Source organism: Canis lupus, chromosome 38, assembly GCF_003254725.2.
Source record: "Canis lupus dingo isolate Sandy chromosome 38, ASM325472v2, whole genome shotgun sequence".
NCBI classification, from domain to species: domain Eukaryota; kingdom Metazoa; phylum Chordata; class Mammalia; order Carnivora; family Canidae; genus Canis; species Canis lupus.
This window is the reverse complement of record NC_064280.1, coordinates 6,347,538-6,375,158: the sequence shown is the minus strand read 5'-3', so window position 1 is coordinate 6,375,158 and position 27,621 is coordinate 6,347,538. Positions and strand designations below refer to the sequence as shown.

At 33.7% G+C, this 27,621-nt stretch overlaps 2 protein-coding genes across 10 annotated transcripts in view; one reads left to right on the top strand and one right to left on the bottom strand.

The window, feature by feature from the left end:
* Window positions 1-27,621, top strand: part of CDC73 (cell division cycle 73) — a 253,926-nt gene that overhangs the window by 52,583 nt on the left and 173,722 nt on the right. The gene's annotated exons all lie outside the window — the stretch shown is intronic.
* On the bottom strand, window positions 31-21,397 carry B3GALT2 (beta-1,3-galactosyltransferase 2). The gene is made up of 2 exons (XM_025421035.3): window positions 16,867-21,397; window positions 31-12,413 (listed from the first exon to the last, which is right to left on the bottom strand). The coding sequence occupies exon 2, from the start codon at window positions 12,287-12,289 to the stop codon at window positions 11,021-11,023; it is 1,269 nt and encodes a 422-aa protein (XP_025276820.1). The 5' UTR covers window positions 12,290-12,413; window positions 16,867-21,397; the 3' UTR covers window positions 31-11,020.

The window sequence follows — 27,621 nt, the reverse complement described above, 5'->3', positions numbered from 1 at the left end:
ATTCTGAGAACAGAGTACCTGACACAGAGATGTTGTTTGAAAAGTCTTTATTAAATTAATGAATGTTTTCTAAGCTCATACTATACACTGTATTTTTAGTAACTTTCCATTCTTATGCAGAGTAGTAGTTAAAAATTATTATTGTCATTGATGCTTTAGAAATATATTGACCCTCAGTTCTACTTCACAGTTCTCTTATATATTTCTTTTTTTTTCTTATAGATTTCTTGATTACCCTTTACTATGTCTTCCTATGTTAATCAGGATCTCATACAGTGTTTTTTCTCTCTATAAACATGGCATCATTATCTCCTCAGTGCTCAGACCAGGATTTTAGGCAGCATCCTTGCCACCTTTTTCCCTCTTCCTCACTCCCAATTTCTAGACATCATGAAGGCCTGTTGACTTACTTCCCAGCATCTCTGAAATTTTTTATCTCATGTCACTATCATACTTCTGCTCCAAACTATTTTTATATCTTTCCAGGACTATGCAGTAGTCTCATAATGGCTCTTCTCTTATCACTCATATGTCTCTTCAATATGTTCTTCATATGTGGACACACATTCAAGGTAGCATTACTATGTCAGGGCAAAAGAACGTTTTGGAATATCCAAAGTCTCAGAGAGTACACGTACTTACTCAGGTATCCTGAGGATAATTTATGACAGAAGAATGCAAACCAGTGCAAATCAGGTGAGATCCAAGAGCTGCAGAGAACTTCACGTTGTAGCCAAAACAGTGAACAGTATGTTAACGTTCGAAAACAGATAACATACAGGTCATTAGACATGAACTAGCCTCAGCTTTTCTTTTTTCCCAAATATTGCTGTGTTTGCAATGGATTTCCTTTATTGTAAGGATGCAACCATAATTTTTAATATGTGCTACAAGTCTTCTTGTGGTTTTACCTGTCCCCCCCTCGCACCGCCCCCTTTTTAAGCATCAGCTCTAATCAATCTTTGTCTTTATTTTTGTGTCTTTGTTTTTTCCCTCCTTAGGGATTGATTTGGTATTCAAAAGATTTCCTTTCAAATAAGATAGAAATGCTTTAAGCCAAAAAAGGGGGGTTTTATTGAGTCAGATTTCAACTCACTTTCTAGTCTAGGATTTTTTGTTGTTGTTTATTGCCTTTAAAATTAATCTTGAGGAAGAAGGAGGTAATTTCAGAATAAAGTGGAAGGCACAATGGAAGGCACAAATGGAATCAGAAGATTAGGCAGAAAGATTATTAGCAAGGAAGAGACCCATTTATGGATCTTGTAGCTGGCCAAGGATTTGGGGGATTTTGGTCTTACCTTAAGAACATTGGGAAGCCTTTGAAGCACTGGAATGATGTGAATAACTTCTAGGGTTTGTTTTGTTTTTAAAGATTTTATTTATTCATGAGAGAGACAGAGAGGCAGAGACATAGGCAGAGGGAAAAGTAGGCTCCCTGAGGAGCTTGATGTGGGACTCGATCCCAGGACCCTGGGATCATGACCTGAGCCAAAGGCAGACACTCAACCACTCAGCCACCCAGGTGCCCCTACTGTTTTGTTTTTAAAGTTCCATTCTGGCTGTAGTATGGGAAACATAGCATGAATACAAGGAAACCAATTGTGAAGGTATTGCAGGGCCAAGTGAGAGATACTCATTTTAAGTACCAGAGGAGTAAGATGAAGAAAAGTAGATGGATTCCATTAGGAATCTAGGTTTTGAGGTTAGATAGATATGGTGATAACAGAAGGAAGTGGCAAGAATGACACGGTATGCTTCATGTGGCCACTGACTGGGGATAGCCTTTCACTGAGACATGAAATGATGAAAAGGTATTAAGTTACATTTAGAGAGGAGAGAAGATAACTTCAGTTTAAACATACTGTTAAATGTGGGTGTACTTATAGACACTTAGATATATAAATAGTTTAAATTTGGAATTACTACTTACGAAGTTTGATTTAAAAATTCATTTTATTTTTGTAAAAATTAGTTTTGCTCAGATACCAGTTTTTTTTCTCTTCAGTGTAGAGGAGTCATTTATTCTCTTCTCTCTCTTAAATAAACCTACCAGGATGTAGCTGTTTTTTGTTTTTGTTTGTTTTTTACCTTGTCAAGAGACAGATCTTTGATAAAGGAATGCAATTTTAATATTTTTTTTTTTTTTTTTTTTTTTATGATAGTCACAGAGAGAGAGAGAGAGAGAGGCAGAGACACAGGCAGAGGGAGAAGCAGGCTCCATGCACCGGGAGCCTGACGTGGGATTCGATCCCGGGTCTCCAGGATCGCGCCCTGGGCCAAAGACAGGCGCTAAACCGCTGCGCCACCCAGGGATCCCAGGAATGCAATTTTAAATAGCATCTGTGAAATGGGATAGTCCTGTCCTCCCTCGTCATTAGTTTGTGAACTCAGACAGCATTTTACAGTGTATCAGGTTCAGGCAGTCAGTTTTTGTTATTTTCCAGATGTATTGGCTTGCTCTCATCGTGCTATAATTTTAGGAAACCATGTCCTAAAAGCCCTTAGTAATAAGGTATTTATAGCAACATAGTCTCAGTTATATTGTTATATGCAGAAAACTACTTTGTTGCTCTTTCGAGGCTTGATCATGGATATGGATGATGAACAGGTATAAACAATTCACTTGTTTTCTTTTTTAAAAGATTTATTAATTTTAGGGAGGCAGCGGGAGAGAGAATACTAAAGCAGAGTCCCTGCTGAGTGCAATGCAGGGCTCAGTCCCAGGACCCTGATATCATAACCTGAGCTGAAATCAAGAGTCACACATTTAACTGACAGCCATCCAGCCACCCCTTAGCCTGTTTTCTTTAACAGAGAAGTTGTTCTGGGATCCCTTTGCATTCCTGATTTGTTCAGGTGGCAGAACCCACAGAGGGCATGGTCTTACAGAGAGCATTATGGAATCATCATAGGAGCTAGGAGCTACTTCAGAATTTGTTAGTGGTAGGATTGCTGTCAGGATTCTTTGTTACAAGCAAAAATTGAGTCATACTGAAGCAAAGAAAAAAGTATTGGAAAATTATGGGCAAGCTTATAAAATCAGAGAACCAAGTGATAGAAGGGATAGGAACCATAGCAGCTCTGTGTATCTGAGTAGCAAGAGTTAATGAATAATTCCTTCAGGGTACTGAAGTTCCAGTGAGTTAGCTCCAGTCATTTTTTCTGTGTGCATATGCATGCCTGAGTGTGTGTCTGTATGTTTGTTTCCCTTAGGACTCAAATTACTAGAAGAGAGGGTCTTTGATAGCTTGACCAGTGCAAGGCAGGCTACCTTGATTGAAAGTCTTCCTAAACTTTCTAAATTGAGGGTCGAAGTAGGTTTCCAGAGGAAATTTACCGCAGAATTTTTTAAAGATCATGATTTTTTTTTTTTTTTAAAGGAGTATACCATCTTCGGTGGATGGAACTCCAGTTTTCTAAAGGAGTAGAGTTTAAGAATAACTATATATGGTAGCACTCAAATTTGATACTTCTGTTATAACCTTTTTCTTTTTAATGCTTAATAAGCAGCTCCTCTTTAGTCTATGTTCTGTGTTTTTACATCCATCCTAAGCCAGAGCTTTTGCAGGCTTGATTTTTAAAGATGGTTTTCTACTTTCCCCTTGTAGAGGCATAATGGTTATCCAGATCTGAATCTCTTGTTTTTCTTTTCTAATGTTCAGGATTACCCATAATTCTCGCTCATCCTTTTATCTACCCTCCTCCTACCAAATGTGTATGCATACGCTTGTGTGTCTGTGTGGAAAACCAATCAACCCTTTTTATGGTGATATCCTTGAGAATAAATAATAATTGATAGGCGAGTAAGGGATTCTTACTGGTTTTTGTATGCATTCCCAATAAGGTTGATGATGATTAAGGATCATATCATTTCTTTCTCTGTAAACTAATATTTTTTCCCATTTTTCTATCAGAATGTTGGTCTCTCTTTTTTGATCTCTGTATCTTTTCAATATATTGGGGTTATTAAACTTTTAAAGGTTACAGCTATCTTTTCTCAGATTGTTGTCTTCTGTATTTGCTGATGTTTTTATTGCCATGAAAGGATTTCTTTCAAAATCTTTTGTAATCACACTTATAAATCTCTTACCACTTCAAGATTTTGTTATATTTAGAAACGTTGAATGTTGAACTTTTTTCCCAAGTTACAAAGGAATTCACTTTTTCCCCCTATAGAACTAATTTGTTTCATTATTTACATTTAGATCTTTGATCTGATTGGAAATTATTTTAATATATGTTTGAAGAACAGATTAATTCTTTTTTCTTATGACTGTCTAGTACCCAGGTATCATTTATTAAAGATGGACCATATCTTACAGGTTATCGTCATAGTGTCTATACCTTGCAGATTGTAGGCTCTCAAAAAATGTTTAAATAATTGAGAAAAGTATCCCAGAGGTCTTCTAGTCTGGTTATTTTATTTAAAATTTTTATTTTCATGTATAATTCTAGAATGTTCTTTAAAAATGTTTAAAATTTATTAGAGTAGCTTTAGTGAACATGTGCTAATGCAAGATATAGTATAAACTTTGATATGATGCTCATTAGCATGTTAATGACTTCATTTTTCATTAATTTTAAACCTGGAAAGATGAAAAAATACAGAAAAAATAGGAAGAAGAAAATACCCATTTTGCCGTTTTCCAGGAATCACATTTATTTTTTAACAGTCATTTTCTGGGGGTTTTTTTGGGGGGTAGTGGTGGAATGTGTATTGTTTCGGAATATGAACCATACTACATTGTGTTTTGTTTTGTTTTTGTCTTTGCTTAATAGAGTATGAGTGTTTTCCTATTAAATAGTCTTTCAATCCTAATTTTGAATGACAGTAATATTCCATTATATAACTAGCAGTTTGTTTAATCTCTTTTGGAAATTCAAAACTTTTTTTCATGATCGATTATGTCCTTATAATAGATTTTTAATTGTGGACTGATGGCTCAAAAGGTCTTGTTACCCTTTTGTTGTTAAAAATTTTTAAGTTGCTTTTCAGAAACTGTACCAATTTACATACTGCTTTTGGTGACGGACTTTCTCATTTTCATTACCTGCATAGACTATTATTTTAAAAAATATCTTCCATTTTAATAAAGATGGGACCTAGTTTCTAAGTGTGTTTATATGACTACTGGTGAGGCTGAATATATTTTACCTTAATGGATGATTTCTTTGTGATTTACTTCTGGCTTATGGTCAGAAATCTTTTGAAATAAATTGGTATTTTCTTACTTGTAAGAGTTCCTTATATATCAAGCCTATTTTCTTACTTGTAAGAATTCTTTTTGTATCAGGACTCTTACCCTACTATCAGTTATACATATTTTCTCAATTTATAGTTTACCTTTTGTCTTAATTTTGTTTATGGCAAATGCTGGTTTTATGTAGAGTGAATATCGTTTACCTTTTTCTGCCTTGATTTTGTTCCCTCTATTTGATTTCTTTTTTATTCTTTGATCAATAAAGCTGTCCCCATAGTCCCTCATTAAAATGCTTGACAATATTTGGCATGTAGTAGGTTTGATAAGTATTAGTACAGTGTGTATTGTACTTATTTTGCTCCACCTGGAGTTTATTTCTGTAATGGTATAGGATGTGACTTGAATCTTAAACATTAAATTCTAGACATCAGCCAGTTTCTCTATTTAGTAATGGAATATTCTAATGTGCTTGTAAGGTTACTATAAATGTTAGGCCCTCTTTCAAGTCTTTTTTTTTCTTTCTTGATTTAACTACCTAACCATTATGCTAATATAAACTAAAATCATTGTTGCTTTATTTTATTTTTTTATTGTTGCTTTATAGTAAATTCTTTAAGATCATTTTCAATATTTTCTTAGGTACTGATACCTTTTTTCCATACTAACTTTATATTATGAATACCACTCACACACACTAAAAACTTTTAAAAATATTTTTTAAGATTTGATTGGGATTACACTGACTCTGTATATTACAACAGTTTTTTCCCTAGAATATTTAGAAAGTACAGCTGAAGAAAACATGTTAATTGGGGAAGAATGGCCATTTTTAAAAGTAGGTATTCTTGTTAATTAAAAAAAATGATCTATTCTTACACTGTCAGAATTTTTATACCTCCCAGTAAGTTTAGTTTTCTCCATAGAATTCCTTACTTGTGATATTCCGTATTTTTAAATTGTTAACCTTTGTGAATATACTACCATGTGTATTGTATACTAGTTTGTGTATTATATATATATATAATATATATATGTTTATATGTATTGTGTGTAAAACTCTTGTTTTACTATTTTAATCTTGGTTTTGACTGCTTATATGAATTCCTTTTATTCTTTGCGTTGATCTGTTGGGTGCTGTATAATGAGCAAATATATATATTTTTCTTTTTTCTGTAGTTACATTTCAGTTCAAGAATCATTGAGGTAGTTCTCAATGAAAAAATGAGAACTCTTTTCAAATGAATTGACATGGAATCTTTTCGTATTAAACATGAGAGTGTAGTTGTATTAAAGTGAGGGCAGGACTCTAGAACACCAGTCTCCTGGTGTTACTAATTATTACTGAGACACCTGAGCAAATTAGTTTGAAAACTATTGTTAAACCATAAAACATGTCTAGTTATGGGCTTACTGAGCATTTTTATTTCTATTCTTAATTTTGTCTGATAATTAGATTTTGGCTATGGCTTCTGGTAATTTCTTCTAGTATAAATTTTAAGTTAGTATTTATTTTTTAAATCATAAGTGGAAACGGTTTTATCAAATGCCTTTAAATAATTTTTTGTTGTAATATGTTTTTATTAACTTGTTTCAAACTTTCAGTATGTTTGAAAATTCTCATTGCTAAAAAAATATTCTCATTGCTATCAAAATCTCATGTTCTCTGTTATCTAATATGTTGTTAATACATTTTAATTATGAAAAACACCTTTAAGTAGTTTTATTCTGCTTATAAATTTGTGTGTTTTATTTACTTAAAAACTCCTAAAAGCATGAGTTCAGGCTGTTACATATGATGTTAACGGTTTTCTGTTATTTAATATTTTTTTATGATGCCCTTGACCTATTGTTTTTCAGTATTTAGGATACTGATGAAAGTGAGATACATTTTAGAATTTGTAGAATCCATTTAGAAGTTGGAATAATTAGATTAATAAACAAACTGAAGCGATTAATTCAGCTCCAGTTGTCCTTTAGCTCCGACATTTGCTTTGGTAAAGGGAGAGAAAACAATTCCTCCTAAAGATACAGAAATATTTTCTTTCTCTTCTGACACATTGTATTTGAAAGTAGTAAGATTTAGAGCTACATCATACTTAGAGGAGGGTGTGTTTGTGTGTTTTGTGACAAATGCAGGACAGGTTTCTTCCTAAAACTCAAACGGTCACTTTTTGGTGTCTGTGTGCATTACTTGTCTTCTGGGAGTAATGTTTAAGTGATAAACTGATACTCTTGTGTGAGGTATATATTAGAAATGTATGCATAGTAGCGATATTCTTTTGTCTTCTTAAACCTATGTTAATTTAATAGTCAAAATTTATAGTTGAACAGTAAAAACCAGAGGGGGGGGGGGAAGCAAAACCCCAAACCTAAAATCAACTTGGTAAAAGGATTTTACCACCTCATTCCAAAACAGTAGGTGACTAACAGTAGACTGAATAAATACAGTGCTACTTTTGTCTATTAGAAATGACCCAGTTGTGCTTCAGATAGGCATCTTTTAGAATTTCTCACTGAACATGCCTGTTGTTTACAGATGTATGAGTGCCCAAAGAAGCAAGAGATAAGCTGTAATGCTTAAGATTTCCTAAGGTTTTAGGAAAATTGTGGGCAATTGAAATGGAAAAGAAAAATAACGGAGGGATCAGATTTCTTCTCTTTTCCCTTCTCTTTATTTGTACCTAATATCAGGTAGCCCCCCAGTGTAAGAAAATGGTTATGAAGCTTTACTTGGCAAAAGATGAAGAATAATCAGAGAATAGTAGAATAGAGGACAGGCCATAGCTCTTTAGACCTTATAGCAGGTGTCATATGTAAAATATATAGTAGATAACATAGTGGTTGAGAACATGGTCTTAAAGATGGAACCCTGCTGCATTTTTATTAGCTGTGTGATCTTAGTTATTTAACTTCTTACATGAATCTTCCTTTCCTGTCTCTTAGTGTTATTTGTCAGGATTCTATGAGGTCATGTATGTAAAGTGGTTTAACATAGTACCAGGCATATAGTGTATGCTCTATCAGTAAATAGTTCCTGCTGCTGTTGTTTGTATTATTTTCATAGGGCTTTTGGTTAATAGATATCAGTAAGATTCCAGTTGAAGTTATATGATTCTGCTGTATACAAAGAGATGAAAAATTTAAATTGCTCAAATTAGAATTTAATCACCTGTAATCTTGATGAAAATGAACTAGTGTAACTATTGAAAGTTTTGATATTTTTATCCCCTAAAATATTTTTATCCCCTAACATAACACTTTGAGCATAAAGATTATATAGTTCCTGAATTTTTTCTTTGATCAAATGCAGTACATATATTTAAAATTATATTTTCATGTGTAATTATAAAATCGCATAGTACTGGGCATTAATAAGGCACAGTTAATACTTGAGTGAGATGTTGAGATACCATAATAACAATTCATATTTTCTTTTTTTTTTAAATTTTTTTTTTTTTAATTTTTATTTATTTATGATAGTCACAGAGAGAGAGAGAGGCAGAGACACAGGCAGAGGGAGAAGCAGACTCCATGCACCGGGAGCCTGACGTGGGATTCGATCCCGGGTCTCCAGGATCGCGCCCTGGGCCAAAGGCAGGCGCTAAACCACTGCGCCACCCAGGGATCCCACAATTCATATTTTCTGAAGAATTAATCTTGCACATTGAGAGTGAAGGGTCAAAAATAAATTAATGGAATGTTTATTTTAAAATAAAGATTTTTAGCAGTAGTAGGAAACTTTATTATTTGATCTAGTGTTCTTTGAGAACTCAATGTTAGCAGCTTACTATCAGTTCTCAAGATAGTATTCTCAGGGATATTGAAATGATTTGAAATTGATGTCTAAGCTGGGTGGAATTTAGTTGTGTTGTTTTTCATAAGTCAACTTTTTAAACTTGAATTTTTCCAGAAGGAAAAAATCTATATTTAAAGATCCTGCACTGTAATCATAATTTAGGTAAATAGTGAGAGAACAAATAAATAAATAAATAATAATTAAATAAATGAGAATTATTTTACATTGAAGAAAGGATTATATTTGTCTTTCATCAGACTTATCTAATTTGGTATTATCCTTTTACGTGTGACCTTTATTTAGTAAGTTTCCCATTTAGTAATTTTAGTCTTTTTATAATTCTATTGAATAAGTTAAGTGAAAAATGGACTTAACCAAGAGTTGGGGATGTTACATAGCTTGGCTTTCAAAATTACTTGATGTAAAATAGAATACTTCGATTACTGAATAGAAAATGGGAGATAAATTCCATGTAAATAGAATTCCAACATATTAAGTAATAAGTACATAAACAGTTTCTGTGATTCTGAATGTTAATAACAATCATAACAGTTCTGTTTTGATGTAATATCTCTTCAGAATAGAATCAAGGATAAAAATGTCATTAGAAATAAGATAAGTAAAATCTTCATTAGATTAAGTTTTACATACTTTTATGAAATAAAAAAACTTTTATACTTAGTGGGTTACTATTTCTTGATATTTAAAATTTGTAATGGAGCCAAACAAAATTACTGTGAAAATATTTGTACTGTAACACTCAGTAAAGTTTTTTTTTTACTTTTTTTTTATTAAAAACTTGGTAAAAGTGCATTGTATACATTGTCATCCTAGAATCAAGTGTTTGTCAAACATTTGTAGTTTTCCCCCACCCCTCCCAAAAAAGGTTTGAAGTTGGTGACACAGAATAGTTGTCATCTACCGAATTAAAAACTGCCGGTTTGTAAACTTGGCACTCCGAGAAAGAAGTAGACGCCATAAAATGATTAAGTATTGGCATGTGTACACCTGCTGTCAGGAAATAAACTTCCCATATGTTGCAGTTTGGCAGACATGCATCTTAAAAATGTATTGAATGAAACTGCTGCTGCACTCTTTGTCCTGTATCTTTTTTCAACAGTACATTCTCTATTTGCCTTTAAGTAATTACTTCTGCTTCTGTTAGAGGAACATGATATATTTTTACGATACCCTTGAAGTTAAGTGGTAGTACTCCTTAAGAGTGCATAACTGATCTAATAGAATAACTCATTGAAATACTAGCGTGGCCCTTAACACCAACTAGGAAACAGACTGTCTATTTTGAAACATTTACTTTTTGTTTTCTTATAAAAACTTGAGCCTGAGACACATTGATTTTTCACATTTTATCACATCATGTCAAAATAATTTCCCTCGATATATGTACTAATAAAAGAAACTGAATATCTCAGTTTTTAAAAGGTGTGAATACTTAAATGAGAATTGCATTGATGAAACATCTGAACTTTATAAATTGTAGAGTAATTTAACTAAATCTTATTGCATGGAATATAGTTTTAGAACCCTAGAATAGTCAGGTCAGAAAGTTTGTCCTTTGCACAATTACAAAGTTTCCTTAAGATTGACAGTAATGTTTTATTTACATTTAATTATATGTTAAAATGAAAAACTGAATCTAAAATGGTCTTTTGACTGTCTCCATTTCTTAAATTAAAATTTATGAGGAAAATATATGCAAAATACATCTTATTGGCCCCTAACAAAAGCCTTGAACCATTGATGTTTGCATGCTTGTTATTGCATGTTAATACACAGAATCCCCTTACACAGTTTTTTTTTTTTAATAGATTCTTTTGGGATACGTTTTGTTATATAATGTTGTATTTTTAAGAATTACCTTCAGAAATTAAAAAAATAATTTTTGAATTCCTTTATGTGATGAGTTTTAACTAAAGCTTGTCCTATGGATGTAATCAGTTTTAACTATACATGCTTTTAGCAATATTTTACAGATTGCACATTTGAAAAAAAATTGTCTTCTCTAGTGTAATTTACGGTGGCGATACCTGCCTGCCTTTTCTTTTGCTGCATTGGCACAAGCATTGTGCTTATTTTGTTGTAAATGGTTCCAGTATTTTATCAGTTCACTAGGCTGGAACTGATGAGAGGTAATTAGGTGGCTGTATTTACAGCTTGAATAAGAAACTCGCCAGTGATTGAACACAAACTCATTGGGAGGGGGCACAGGATCAATTCTCAACTTGGCAAGACAGATCCCTACATATACATCTTCCAAGTGCAAACGACGGATACTTAAAGAAACTTTAAATATCTTCTCTGCCAGATCTCCAGAAAAAACATAACCAGTCCCAGAACAAAAGACAGGGTAGCGTTCACTTGGGTAGAGGTCTGGTGGCATGTACCATTTGCTATCTTTGTTCCGATTAGGTGCATATCCTCTCATTAGGTAACCAGTAAAGTAGTTATGTCTGGGAGGCAGATCTGGCTTCAATAACTTATGTATTAAATATTCAGTGTTGACAAACATGTCACTGTCAGTTTTCATAACATATGGAATATGTGGACAATATGTTGCTACCCAGTTCATGCCCATGAGTGTTTTAATTGTCAAGTTGTAGTATGTATCTAAATATTCCTGTTGAATTATATCATGATATTGCCTGCTTTCTTCCAGTATTGCACGTTGAAGGTAGCCATTTAACTTAATACTTACGCCCAACAAAAAAATTCGTGTGATTTGGATACCAGGTGCTAGACTTTCATTGCCCCATGTTTGCCGAATAGCTCTTCTGGCTTCCGTTTGTCCAGGTTCTGCAGCTATTAGCAGTATTAAAAAAGGACTTTTCTCCTGGCATTTTTCAGGTTCATTGATAATATATTTGAAATGGTAAGAATTTGGATGTCCAGTGCCTTTTTCATTGTAAATACTTCCATTGGCACTAAGTGTATTCTCCAGCCCTGTAACTCCTTGTGGCGATAGGTCTGTGTTATTGGAGTTAGTTGCTGTTTGAGGCCTCAGAGTTTGAGGGACTGTTTCTTTCCAAATGTTCCGGAGAGAGCTGTGGTTTGTCTCACTTTTTGTAGAACGAAATCCTCGGAAAGTATATGTCACAGGGTTTTCTTTAAATCCAGCTCTGCCTGGCAGCCAGTCATGATGGTTGAAAAACAGAAACATAGCAAAAAGAAACACTAGAGAAAGTACACCAATAAGATGTGTACGGAACAGAGACCTCTTGGCATTCCAGCTCATCTTTGCAAAGCAGCAATGTCTTCTCCTCCACTGAAGCATGTTGTAAATATCCAGAAATGGGATATGAGATACTACTGGTGGCTGAAAATGTTTCCTTTTTAATCAATACTATTCTTTGGTAATCATATTTTAATTCGGCCAGGTTGTCTCCCATGCAGTCATTCTATAAAGATGAAACATAAAAATTTACAAAATGCTAAATATTACATAACTGCCTGAAAAGAGAGTTTGGATGTTAATTATTAGGACAAATACGAATTTTTTAAGTTGTGAAAATATGATAACCCAGGAATGAAGTTTAAAATTTGTATATCCTTGGTAACAAAGCATCACTGAGAACCGGATAAGCACTGTAAGGAGAGAAGTGATGGATTAATTTTCTTCCAGTTATTTCATTGTCTAAGTAGCTAGCTCTAGTCGTTTGCACTTTTGACCTGAGTTAAAGATTTAAAAGTTGTATGCATGTGGAAGAGAAGAATGTTACTAGATTCCTGAGAAAGGCCATGTAAGAAGGCCTGAGAGCAGATGGAAAATTTATTGACATTAATTAAAATTGATTTGACATACCATTGGTGGTATGGTGCACAGTCAGCGGCCTTTTTTGTAAAATGGTCATGTATCAGTTGTGGGACAGACGGTGCAAGGTTGATTATGGCAGAGTTCTGTTAGTCACAGTACACTGCTTGGCATGTTTCCATTGGCCCCTACTGTGTTGAGAAAGTCAATGAGAAGATGCACCTGTCAAAATTAATTTTCAGGGTCCAGTAACTTCAGTGCAGGATTTTAAGACAGTAATAAATGATGAACATTTTCAAATACTCTTTCTAATTTTAAGATGTATTCAGAAGATCAGTGGCCTGAGTTAGGCTTAAGGTTGATTTTTAAAGTATAGCAACTAATTATCCTTAATTATCTTTGGCCTTGACGGAAAACTATCACATATCTCCATGTTAGAATTAAACAAAGAACTACTTTGAATAGTCCTTTCAGGTTTCTTACAAAGTATAGGCACTAGGTATTTAAAATTAAAAGTTTACAAAATGCATTTTAAAAGATTCTTGAGTTTTGCTGTGTTCTACATTTGTTTGTAGAGACAATTTGTTACATTTTTAGGACTTCTGGTAGCATGACACTTAGAAACTTAGATTTTTAAGAGATTATGAAATGTAAGTATGGGAGGTTCATGATGCTACATATTAAAAACTGGTGGTGTTATCCTTGAACAAGGTTTTTCAGTGCATAGCACAAATTGTTCATGTTTTCATGTTTTTCAGTTCTTAGTTTTTCTGGATCAGGATGTAAGGGTTGAGGTGGGTGATAAGAGCTGTAACTTGTTCTATTAATAGAAAAAAAACTTGTTAAGAAGGGGACTCATAAATTTTAATTTTTTCAAATTTGTTTTGTGGAAATTATTTCTTTAAGCAAAATAAAACTAGTCAATTAAAATATTTAATGTAGGAGTGTTTATTAAAAATTCTGTGCATGTATACCTATACCTGTGTGTTTGTGTAGCCTCTGATTTAAGATATTCATGCTTAATGCCAAATTTGCTTAACTTTGACATGAAACTTAATGTTTTGGAAAAATAATTGTATTTACATGGAGGCTGTCATGTAATTGAATAATTATAGAACTTATATATAGTATGAAGAACTTTGAAAATTGATTGAAAGGGTTAGACATATATGAAGAATTTTGAAAATTGAAAGGGTTAGACATATATGAATGAAAGTACTATTCTAGCAGGAGCCACTAGGAGGAGCAAGTAGGTGGGAATTTGAACAAATGTCCACAGTATGATAGTAAAGGCGCCAGCTTTTGATAATTTCTAGTATCTGAAATTATGTAGTACTTTTAGAAGTTATGGTTCTCAAATATAAAAAATTGTTCAATCATTGTGTGAGATACAAACTGTGATTTTTTTTTAAATTTGGGGTTTTAAAAACATAGAACCTAGTTTGCTATTTATTAGGCTCTATTTACATGAATTTTAATTTCACATTACTATAATAAAGACCAAGGCTGTTCACTGTACCAGCAAAACAGTTCTGCTGTGAGCTGAACTGCAAATAAGCTGAGCATTCTGATTTAGAAACTCAATCTTTCCCTTCCTGTACTTAAAAATAGTTGTCCATTCTGTTTAGACCTGGAAACTCTTTCTAAGCTTATATTTTCAAATGAAATATTGGATAAATAGTAACAATTCTTTTTCCTCTCCATGGAGAGGCCATAGATATAAGGGTTATGTGTATAAATTTAAAAGAAACAGAAGTTACTTTTTACATTTATTTGGTAATCTATTTGAAACATTCAAAGCTAAGTTAAATTTGTTACCTTTTTTGTTGATATATGTTTGGTATCTGGTTGGAATCCAATCAGTTACATCTTTTAAAAGTACACATTCAATAGTTTAAGAAGCAATAAATATAAGGTCATATTTTTGAGTGAAATGACTGAAGAATGAAGGTAAATATCGTACTAATAAATTGTGATATTTTTATGAAAGCAGTATACCTGAAATATCTCTGAAATATTTCCATGTTACAGAAAACAGCATATTATTATATATTGTAATCTAGCATAGATACATAGCTTATGGTCCTGTATGATTTGTAGCAATAGGTGATGGAAAAGCATCTTAATTTAAATTTTATTTGTATATTTGTAAGTATTAAGCTTCCCAGACTTTAAATTCATGTATACTCATTTGGTAATCTCCCATTGATAAATGAAGTGCATGTGTCTAGCTTTAAAATTTTCTTTATTAAAAAGGTTCTCAGGTATTCATCATAGTTTTTCTGTTAAAAAGAAAGTAAAATTAAAGTTACTGTTTTTCCTTTTATTAAATGTTAAAATTATTCTCTAGTCACTGCCTGTTGTGTTTTAATTCTTAAAAAGTAGGAACATGACAAAGTTAAAATATTGTAGCAGTCTAAACAATTTGCACTTCTACATTTTCAGCATAGAAATACCTTTGATTTAGCTCTTAGGGTTTTTTGTGATAATTTTTTCAAGTTACTAATGTGTATTTACATCTTACGAATTGAAGTTCATGAAGAGACTGTTATTGTGAAATGTTTAGTTACTTCTCACATACTCATTCTCTATCTCTGACACAAACTGTTTTTATAATTTGGCTTTTAAAAGTGTTGATATCTTAAGTCTGTTGGAACAGTCCTAGATTTTAGTGGTGCTTGAATAAAACAAAATTCTGTGCTTTTGAGATATTTAGCTTATAAAAATGCTTAATTGGTGCTATTAACATTAAGAGAAAGGGCTCTAAGAGAGACTTGAGATTTTTCACAACTGTATTTTTAATGGTATTTTTTAATTTAATACCATCTGACTTCATTCTATAGTGGAATAAAAATTCATGGTATGGTAGTGAGACTTGATGTTGAGATGTAATAATAATAAGGCCTGATAAACTTGTTTAATCTTAATTTCAGAATGGAATACTTACGTATGCCTTTAAAATGTTTGCCTTTTGTGATTATTAAATAATAGGTTATTGAGTTGTGTTGTGAGATTGAGCAAATATCAGGATCTGTGATAGATCTGTAAAAAAATTTTGAATATATTTGAGTTCCTGAGCCATGAGTTGCTATTCTGTGATTGCTGTTTAAATAGTTTATTCGGTTTATTTCTGCCCTGCACACACATACCATGATGGTAGTTTGTTAGTACATATTAATATAGCCTAGAAGCGCAGTAGCTACATTTATATTTAATTTTTTGTCCTTGTTTTTCTGTTCATGAATATTTTTATATCTTTTTTTATTCTATTTTGAATTTCACTTTAAAAATTATCACTAAGAATAATCTTATGTTTGATCATTTAGAATCAGTCAGTTGCTTAAAATGAAAGCTCACTTTTTCAAGTGGGGAATTTTTACCAAGTATTGATATTTCTTTGTTTAAAGTTGTATTCACGGACACTGTAATAACATACAAATCTACTGTGTGGTGTGCTGTGTACAAAACTCATACCACCTTATATGATCCTATGCAAATGCTTTCCTTTTTATAGCTCAATAATAATATTTGTTGAAACTCTTAGATTGTGTTTGTTATATTTATTTGGGGAGATGGGTCTTGGAAGGAAGATTTGTTAGTGAAAGCTGTTATGTATTAGTAATTTGTTTTAAAAGGACTTTTAAAAAACCTCTTAATATTAAGATAATCTTTGATACTATTTAATGTAATTTCACTGCATTGTCTCTTTTGATAGCCATTTTTAAGAGATCACTTTAATTTACTAGATAAGAATTCATTTTGACCTAATTTGATAAGAGCCTTGCTGTGTTTTCTTTAGAGGGCTACAGTTTTTTTAAGTTTAATTTCTCAGAGAATCCTTTAAGCAAATCTTATTGCTATTTGCCTTTTCTCTCCTTTATACATCCACAACCCATATTTACTCCAACCTACATACTTACTTGAATAAAGCAATGACAGCTTTAACAATGACAGATTTTAAAATCATTTATCTAGAAACCCTTTCATAGTTTCAAGGACAGTGAACTAGATGAACTTGTTTATCAGATATTAGTGCCTCCGGGGGCTATGAAAAGGTAACAGACATTTAAATGAATATTACACACAAAATATTGACATACCTTCCTTGGTCAGGCCATTTATGTGGAGAGGATTATACCCACTGAAAATACTTTTGGCACGCCATCACTTCAGCAAAAAAGATGCTATCGAACATGCGCACATCCCCCAATAGTCTGCCTCCTGCGATTGCTTTTCACAGTATCCAAAGTGTCCATCTGTCTGCTTGTCTTCGAGTTACCCTTCTTGTTCATATGGGTCCTGGTCGTCTGAGATTTTTCCTTTCTTTTATTTTCTTTCTTGTTCTTTAAACAAAAGAGCTGTAGTTGTCCGCTCTATTCGGAGCACTGTTGACTCTTGCCGACAGTTGATGCATTGAAGCTTTTTACATCTGCTGTTTTCCTGGCCGGACAATGCAGTGCTGTATTCTCTTCTCAGTATCCATATTTCTAGTAATAACACTGAGCTGCAATGTAAAGCAGCCAGAGCTAGAATGTAGTGCTGCGATTGTATTGGAATAGAATAGGATTTGATTCTTTTTCGTTGTTGCCTGTCAGCTGCAGGAAGGATTTTGAGCAGTTTTACTGGGGTTTTAGTTTATAATATGAAATCCACGGTTCCTCAGCTGCTGCACAGGCAGGCAGCAGTTTAAATGTGGGCTTGACAGATGCTCTCTCTGACAGAGCAGAATTTAACGTCACTGCTTGGCTGAATCCCACGTGATTGTTTGCATTCATTTTGACTAAAAACCTAAGGTAGGGAGAACCTTAAGAGATTTTGCTTCGTGTGATAAATTATATCTATTCAATGTAAGTGTAAGTGCATAATATAAAAATGGGATGATTATGAAATAGTTATAATTTTATTTTATCCTTATTTTCCTTTTTCCTTTTGTTTTTTTTGTTTTGTTTTTTTGTTTTTTTGGTTTTTTTTTTTTTGTTTTTTTGCTTAAGAACAGGCTTTCTAAATGTTTCAGGGTTAGATGTTGATTTCATGTTTCTAACATGATTTTATAGGACCTAAGCAATACAAGCTTTTGTATGTAATTTGGTGCAATTTAACCCCTTCAGTGCATGCCTTCCTTTGAAGTTCATTTTCTCAAATTGCTCCAATTTACTAGTATCAAGATAAGACTCAGACCTTTTTTTTAATATATATATACCCCCACCCCTAATTTTCTGGAGTTTATAAATCAGCTGGAGTGGATCATTTAATGGCACATGGTGAGATACAGCCCACTTATTTTTTGCTTTTATGTGTTTTCTAGTCTTCTTGAAGACAGCAAAACTATTTTTAATCACTTTTTAATGTCAGCTTTTATTTTTTATTTTCCTTTTCTTTAAGATTACATGTATGATAGAAGTCAACAAAATGAGATAGTGGATATAGCACACTTGTACAGAATCTTCTTGGTGAATAGTAAGGTTTTACTAATCATATTTACTTGTCCTAATATTTCAGGATTGTTTACTAACTTGCCTCCAAGCACATTTTTCGGTAAGCAACTAGATACTCTGAATAATTTCATTGTATGGTTAGTCTCCTGGGCACCTTGCTTTTTTCCTGCAGAATACTGGGACGTTGTCTTTTTTTTTTTTTTTTTTAATTGCCTGAATTATCCGTTTTTCCTGTGAGACTTCAGGGATATTAATGCCTAAAAATTTATGGTTTTAGAACTTGAGCTATATATTTGTAGTCAGATATACAATTCATACATCCTATCTTTTCCAGTTAAATATGTTACATCAAATATGGGTTTACACTTTCCCTAATACATCAAAACTTTTTGTCCTCATGTATTTTAGTGTAGCTGATACAATATTTTTTGTACTTTAAGGAATCCTGTGATTTTTTTTTCTTTTTTTAAGGAATGAATGTAATTTTCCCAGAAATGTTAGAAGGAATATTAAGAGTTTTATAAATGGGAAACTTAAGATGTAGAACTTTGGCTTTTCCTAGTTCAGTGTGAAGGACAAAATTGAAAGCCAGTTTTTAATTTAGTACCTATATCTACTCATACTTCATGCTCACTACTTTTTTTTTATATTAAAGGTAGGTAGAAATCAGTGCTAAAGTGCTAACTTAAAACAATGTATGTTACAAAAGTAGAAGTGGATTTTCGGAGATCATATTTATCAGTAATTATCAGTAATTCCTTACATAGGATTTGTCTACACAGCTAGCAGCAGTGATTGTTATTTACCCAAAATCAGATTGCATGCTAAACCTACCTAAGCTAGTTAAGTGGCTTTTTTTCCTCCTAGTAGTTTCATTATCATAATACCCATTTTATTTTATTTTTTTAATTTTTATTTATTTATGGTAGTCACACAGAGAGAGAGAGAGAGGCAGAGACATAGGCAGAGGGAGAAGCAGGCTCCATGCACCGGGAGCCCAACATGGGATTTGATCCCAGGTCTCTAGGATCGCGCCCTGGGCCAAAGGCAGGCGCTAAACCACTGCGCCACCCAGGGATCCCCATAATACCCATTTTAAAGATGAGGAACCAGTGCTTAGAGTTGTAAATAATTATCCCAGATACCAGCTAATTATAGTAAGAGTCTATCTGGGAATTAAAGCAAGATTATCTAATTCTTTATGCTCTGTTCTTAACCAGTTTACTAGGTAACACTGTTGGAGAAATTGTGGGAATTTTTTTATAGGACTGACACAGTGTACCAAGAAATCATTCATAGAATTATGAATGGATATTTATATTTTCATTATATTCACTTGTCAAACATGCATATTGATCCACTACTGTGTGCTGATATTTGTAGTTCGGCACCGTTTATTATGTGTTAGACAAAGATAATTTAGACACATTCCATACCTTTTCTCTAGGAAGGGTAAAACTATTATTTTTGCTGTTCTTTTGATTTGACTCTTTTTTAGTGTCTCACTGGATTTTATCATAGATCTTGGTTATTAAGAGAGCTCCATCACATAACCTGCTAGTTAATGGTTCCCTCGGTATTGGTTTGAGCCCCTGAATTCCCAGTGACTATTGTCTCAACTATGCTTGCTATGGGGCAAGGGTTAATATAGCAAAAGAAACTCCTAGAAGCTAAAAAAGTGCCTATCTACTTAATCAGAATTTACTTTAAATTCTTAGGTACACCTTCCATTGCTTTCTTAAATTTAAGTTAAACTGGCTAAGAACTTTACATAAAGTACAGAAAAACAGAGCAGACACAAGATAAAAGTTTCTTTAGTGACTTTTTCTAGCAACCTACATGTTTCTAGCCAAGAGAAACTGTAAAAATCTTATGACAGGCAAGCTTGTAGAAAGTTCTCCTTTAGTCTAGTTTCTTTTAACATCTGAATTCTATGGTTAAACTTTCTCAGTAAATGTGACAGGTTTCTTTATCAAACTCAGGAAACTGGCAGCTATTTTGTTAAGTTTTATAGTTAAAAATGTCTTACAATTTTTAGTTGCATAGGTCTGCTTTTTAATCTTATAACACGCCCCTGATGGGAAAAACAGGGTATTACAGTATTCTGTGTGTTTTGGCCAGAACTGTCCAGGTTGGCTTTAGGGTTTTCCTGGGCATGTCTACAATAGTCCTCAGGAGGCAGAATTTAAAGACAAAATTTGTAGTGCCTCCTAATTCAGTTTCTATTGAGTATAGAAGTAATTACTACTTTATTCTTATGGCTTGTAGTTTTTGAGTCATTATGACATGATGAATCATGTATAGATTTGCTCACTAATAATAAAGATAATTCATTTTATGGAATTATACTACTTATATAAATTCAACTAAATATCCTTGGTGAGAAGAATAAGGAGAAAAAGAGTCTGGGGGATAACACTTCAGCCATGGCAGGTGATTCACTGAGAATGAGCAAATATCCTTGAATAATTTGAGAAGAGGAGATATGAATCTGGTTTTCCCTGCATTGGTCTTCATTCCTGTTTGTGCTTTAGTATGAGTAATTGGCCCCTAAATGCAAGCAATTTTTTTTCCAGCCAGCGCTCACCTGAAGAACTAGTTATTTTTTCCAGTGCTGGAGAAAAATCTTAATGTTTTGAATCAGGTATTGTTTCCAACATAGTGCTCTGAAAAATGCCATTTGGCATAGTTATTTAGAGACGAGCTTTAGTTTTAATTTAATCAGTCAAGAATTTTGCATAGAGTGATGTTTGCTTAGAGTTTAAATCTTATGACTTAAGATCAGATGAAATCTTTTTCATTTGTATAAAAGATGTGGACAAATGGCATATTTTTGGCTGTTTAATATTAGTTTTCTTTTTTTGAAGAAAAATTACTGTGTTCATTAAGAATTTACAGTTTTTCTTTGAAGTCAATAGATGATTTATGAACCAGTTTCACTTTTCCTTGAACTTACAAAGCAGAATTAGCCTGATTTCAAATTAGCAATCTCAGAATGACCACAAGTGTCAGTGTTTGCCTGCCTTATTTTTCTTCTTCAGTTTTCACCAACTTAAGCAGCAGATACTCAAATTGTTTAAGAGTTTCTTTTGACTGGAAAGCAGAGCTAAATTTAAGTGTCTCTTTCAGAACTAATTTTTAACACCCTTATTAGTTTTAGTTCATATAAACTATTAATGATCCTAAGGTAAAATATAAGCATTAAAATCAGCAGTAGTTTGTGTTATGCTTGTATATTCTTTTTTTTAAAGGATTTTATTTATTTATTCATGAGAGACACAGAGAGAGAAGCAGAGACCTAGACAGAGGGAGAAGCAGGCTGCATGCAGGGAGCCCAATGTAGGACTTGATTCTGGGACCTCAGGATCACACCCTGAACTGAATGCAGACGCTCAACCACTGAGCCACCCAAGTGTCCCAATGCTTTTTTTTTTCGTGAGTTTCTTACATTGTAGCTAGCTGTTCAGTGTAACATAAATCAGCTAGACTCTTTCATTTATTATTTGGCACAGGGTGTGTGTGAGTACCAATATTATTTGGTACTCTTGTTGAGAGCTTTGGTTCTCATTAGGGTAAATGCTGTTTTCTAGGAAGTGTTCTAGAAGTTTATGAGGGTATGTTTGGTTGACAAAATAATTGAAGGGCATTTAGTGAGTGAGGCCAGGAAAAGAGGTTTGTAGCCGGTGGGACAATTTTAAATGAAACATAATTAGAATACAAAGTGTATTTTGTAAAATTTTAACATATACTGACTTTTCTAGGTATATAACCCCAGTGTATATATATTGAAGAAGGTTGTGCTCAGCTTTGTTCTGAACTTGGCCAGTACTTCACCATTTTGAAAAATCCTGTTGCCTGTGGCAGTCAGGTTTGTAGTAGTTGGCTTACCAGTAGAGTATACAAGTCTGTGAACAAGTGTAATTGTTACATTCACTGTGATTTTATGACTAGGTAGTAGCATTTGATTACTTCATTATGTCCTCTGGTGTAATTTCTGAGACTTAAAATATTTGTGCTTAGCATAAATTTCTTTTAAAATTTCATTTTTGTATTTATTAGGATACTAATTTTCATTTAAAAAATTGCATACATAGGAGACTATTAAAAGAGGTCAACGTAAAATACTTTTTTTTTAAATACTTCTTAACACACAGGAGACATACTGAGTTTGATAAGTGTGAAGCTCACTAAGTCAGTATCTTTGAATAAGTTCTTAAGTACCATACTCCCTACTCCTCAAAATATTGTTAGTATTTAAAAATTTAAACACTATTAATTCATTACAGAGCACAACAAACATTTTGTTAATTCAAGTAGATGTAATGTGTTGAAACTTAAAATTCTGCTAAGTCAGTTAATTGGACATTAACTTCACAAAGAAGCATTATTACTCAAATATAAATTATTAGTATCAGAGAAAATGCTTTTTATTTAATAGCTTTACTAGATAAAGAAAACGTTGAAAATAAATAGAATGTTTTCCCCAAAGGGCTTTTTTGAAAAGAGTTGGGAGCATAAATATACTTGATTTTAAAATTCCTGGGACCTTTCTTCAGAATGATTATTTATGCTCTGATTGGAAATAGAAACTTTAGTATAAAGAAACTTTGCAAGGCAGAAAAGAGATAGATAAAGGTTATAGGATTAGGAAGGAGAAATTTGTGACTTTGAGGTTTGATTTTCTTCCCTTTCCACAACTTAGAGGATGCCTAAGGGATTTACTTATATTGTACAATGTACAACAAATACATTGAACATTTTTTATATGCAAGCTACAGAAAGATAGGAGATTTGCCATTTGGTTCCTTTTATTCAAGGTATTGATAGGGTTTGGATACCTAGATCATTATATAGATAGCAAAATAACTGGAAGGAAATGTTACAGACTTATTTAAGCTTTTTCCCTTCAGTTTCAAATTGTTTTCTGTAGTTCATTATGGTGTCACTCAGTTTCACTCTTTTGATTTCTGTTGTACTCTCCATTATTTTTTTCATCTCCCTGATTGTTTACTAACATATTGAGTCTGTTTCTTTTCCATGTCCTCAGAGTTGACCTTTATTTTTTTCTGTATTTCCTCTGTTAACTTTTCATAGATTTTATATTTATTAATATCTCTGGTAGGCACCTGGGTGGCTCATTTGGTTAAGCATCTACCTTAGGCTCAGGTCATGATTCTGGGGTCCTGGGATCCAGTCCATTGTCAGGCTCCCTACTCAGCCAGGAGCCTGCCTCTCCCTCTCCCATTCTTACTTGTACACGTGTGCACTCTTTCTCTCTCTCTCTTACATTCTCTCTCTCCCTCTGTGTGTGTGTGTGTGTGTGTGTATCTGTCAAATAAATAAAATCTAAACAAAAAAAATATCTGGCATTTATAATGTTCCAGAGCATTTCGGTTGATATTGTGTGTGTGTGTGTGTGTGTGTGTGTGTGTGTGTGTGTGTGTGTATGTTACGGGTAAGGGTCGATAGTTAAATATATACAGGTCTGTGTTTATTTTAGCTTCCTCAATTAGTTTATTGAATTATATTAAATACCAAAATATTGAATGTTTTCTTTTAAAGTTTACGATATTATTTTCCTTTCTGCCACTATTACCAGCAGCTATAATTATGTGATTCTCAAAACAATCAAATTTAGCTAATTCCAAACATGTACCCTTTGATAGAGGGAGATGGGCAGAAGAATATTGTTTATATTCACATGGAACAGAAGAAGAGCAATTTTTTTTATAATTTATTTTTTATTGGTGTTCAATTTACCAACATACAGAATAACACCCAGTGCTCATCCCGTCAAATGCCCCCCTCAGTGCCCGTCACCCATTCACCTCCACCCCCCGCCCTCTTCCCCTTCCACCACCCCTAGTTCGTTTCCCAGAGTTAGGAGTCTTTATGTTCTGTCTCCCTTTCTGATGTTTCCCACACATTTCAAGAAGAGCAATTTTATATGGCTATACCATCTTTGATGAAACCCATATTGAATTATGTCTTCAGTCAGTTAATTGGACATTGAAGGTTATACTGCAATGGCATTGTTCCAAGTGACAAGGTATTACTTACATTAGAATAATAGAATTTTAGAACAGAATTAGATCTTTCTAATCATCTAAAAATCTAATTGTCTCATTGTGGAGTCAAGATAATCAAGACCTGAGAGGTGGTTTTCTCACAGCTCTACTCTTTAATATGTCAGAGCTGAAGCTAGAACCTGGGGTTCAAGATTTCTAAATCAACTGTTTTTTTCCCCACTGATTTACACTGCCTCTGGTTACATGAGTGTATTTGTTTTTAGTCCATAGACCCATAAGGTACACAAATGATCCCTTACCCCTGGCCCTCTCCACTATAAGGAAAATCCTGCCAGTTTTAAGTGAGAAAGATTGTGCTTTTATTAAACCTCAGTGGCACATATAAAAGAATTGCTCATTTGTGCCAGAAAAGGTATGTGGCCATTATAGACTTTGGTATTAAAGGAGATCAGTTTCTATGTTTTGGTTTGTTTCTAATTGCAGTTTTGTAATTACACATTTCATCTACATTTATGTGGATGTAATTTTTAAATCTGTAGATAAATAAATGAAAAAAATTTCCCCCATTTTCTCATTATGCAAGAATACCCCTTTAAAGGTTTTGTATTCTTTCTCACTCTCTTTTCCTCTCTTTTGATCCAAATTTCATTTGCTGTATTTGTATTACTTGGTACCTCCAGAGAAGCAGCCGGATGGATGGATGGATGGATGGCTGGATGGATGGATGGATGGATAAATGGATGGATGTGTGGGTGGATGGGGAGGAATTGGCACATGTGATTGTGGAAATTAAAAAGTCCCAGGATTTGCAGTCAACAAGCTGGAGACCCAGGAGAGTTGAGGTTACAGCTCCAGTCTAAGGGTTGGTTCACAGGCAAAAGAACACTGATGTCTCAACTTGACAACAGCCAGGCAGAGAGCGAATTCTTTTTTACTTTGCCTTTTTGTTCTGTTCATTTTTTTAGTGGATTCAGTGAGGTCCACCCACATTGGGGAGGGCAATCTGCTTTACTCAGTATGTTGATTCAAATGTTAATCTTACCCAGAAACATTCTCACAGACACATCCAGAAGGATTTTTTTTAAAAGATATTATTTATTTATTAAGAGAGACATAGGTAGAGGAGAAGCAGGCTCCCCAGGGAGCCTGATATGGGACTGGATCCCACAACTCCAGGATCATGCCCTGAGCCAAGGGCAGATGCTCAACGACTGAGCCACCCGGGTGTCTCCAGAATGATGTTTTAACCAAATTATCTGGGTACCCCATTGCTCACTTGACACAAAATTAAACCTTCACAGTTACCTTCTGAAAAGCATTCTAGAGAATGATAAATGGAAAACTGGTATTTAGATTTTTAATCAGTGAATATCTTCTTATGTTATTCATAAGCACTTGTATTCTAGTTTGGTCTGTGACTGTGAAGAAAGTGAATATTTATTCTCAGGTCAGAGTTTTAATTCTCTGAGTAGATTTGGGTAGGAATAGAATTTTTGTTTTATCTTGAGATTAAAATACTTACTTTAGTCTATGCTCCTTAGATATCAAGTAGCAGAAACTTGCTCAGCTTAAGGAAGAAAAGGAAATATATTATAACGGTATAGGAATATTCTGCAGAACTCAAGACTGGGAAATATAAATTGGCCTTTAAAAGAACATAGACATTGAAAAACTGTCAGGAATCAAGGAAGCTTTTCCGTTTCTGTCTGGTGCCATATGAATACTTGTCACTTTTTTTGGTACCAGCTGTACGTACACCAGCTCTCTGGTCTTTTGTATACATAGTCCTCCTTAAAACCAGCCTGGTACAGATAACTGTAGCTCATATTGCTGAGCGTATCTCTCACTGTTGATTTCCACCTCCAAAGGAGAGAGATGGAGGAGATATGATTGAGTCAGCTTGTTCATGAGTTTATCCCTTGTGGGTATAGTCCAGAGCTAAAAAGGGAGAAATAGAGTTTTCTCTTGAAAAGTCTGCCATCATTTGTAATTAGACTGTGTTTATTCTTTTAGCATACCTTGTGCTTTTTAAAAATTTTTTATTTATATTTATGATTTACCATTTTAAGTGTATAATTCAGTGCCATTAAGTATATCTATAATGTTATACAGCCATCACCACTCTGTAGCTTCATTCCAAATTAAAACTCTGTACACATTAAACAATTTCCTGTTGCCTTCTCCCCAGCCTCTGGTAACCACTGTTCTATTTCTATGAATTTGGCTCTTCCAGGTACTTCATAGAAGTGCAATTATTCTTTTTTTTTTTTTTTTAAGTTGAATGATACTCCATTGGATGCATAAACTGTAATTTGTTTATCCATCTGTTTGTCAGTGGACATTTGGGTTGTTTTCATCTTTTGGCTATTGTGAATAATAATATGCACATCAACATACATTTAAATACATGGTCAGTGGGACGCCTGGGTGGCTCAGTGGTTGAGTGTCTGCGTCAGTGTTTGACTCAGGACGTGATCCCAGAGTTCCCAGACCGAGTCCTGCATCGGGTTCCTACATGGAGCTTGCTTCTCCTCCCTCTGCCTGTGTCTCTGCTTCTCTGTGTGTCTCTCATGAGTAAATAAATAAAATCTTTAAAAATACATACATACATACATACCTGGTCAAGTCCCTACTTTCTGTTCTGTTGGTTATATACCAAGAGTTGGAATTGCTGGATTATATGGTAATTCTATATTTCATTTTTTGAGATACCACCATACTGTTTTTCATAGCAGCTACACATTTTACATTCCCACCAGCCATCACAGGGATTCTAATTTTTCAACATCGTTGTCAGTACTTGTTAATTTCAGTTGTGTGTTTGCTAATAGCTATCCTAATGGGTATGAAGTGATATTTCATTGTGGTTTGATGTGCATTTCCCAAATGATTAGTGATGGTTGAGTGTATTTTCATGTGCTTATTAACTATCTGGAGAATGGTCAGTTTCTTGGGAGAAATGTTTATTCAATGTTTTTTGCCCATTTTTGGATTGGGTTGTTTTTTGGTTTTCACTTGTAGGAGTTTTTTTGTTTTTGTTTTTGTTTTAAAGCTTATTTATGAGAGAGGGAGAGAGAGAGCTGTATTCGTGAGCAGAGAGAGGGACAAGCAGACTCAGTGTTAAGTGAGGAACCATAGGTGGCACTGGATCTCAAGACTGAGATCACGACCTGAGCTAAAACCAAGAGTTGGACACTTAGGTGTGCTTTTTTATCCCCTTTCCTTTCCCTTTCCTTTTCTTTCCCTTTTCCTTTCCCTTTCTTTTCCCTTTCCTCTCCCTTCTTCTCCCTTCCTTTCCCTTCCTTTCCATTCTTTTGTTCTTTCTTTTCTTTCTTTCATTCTCCTAATTGTCCTGGCTAGAATTTCAGATGATATGTTGAATCAAGGTGGT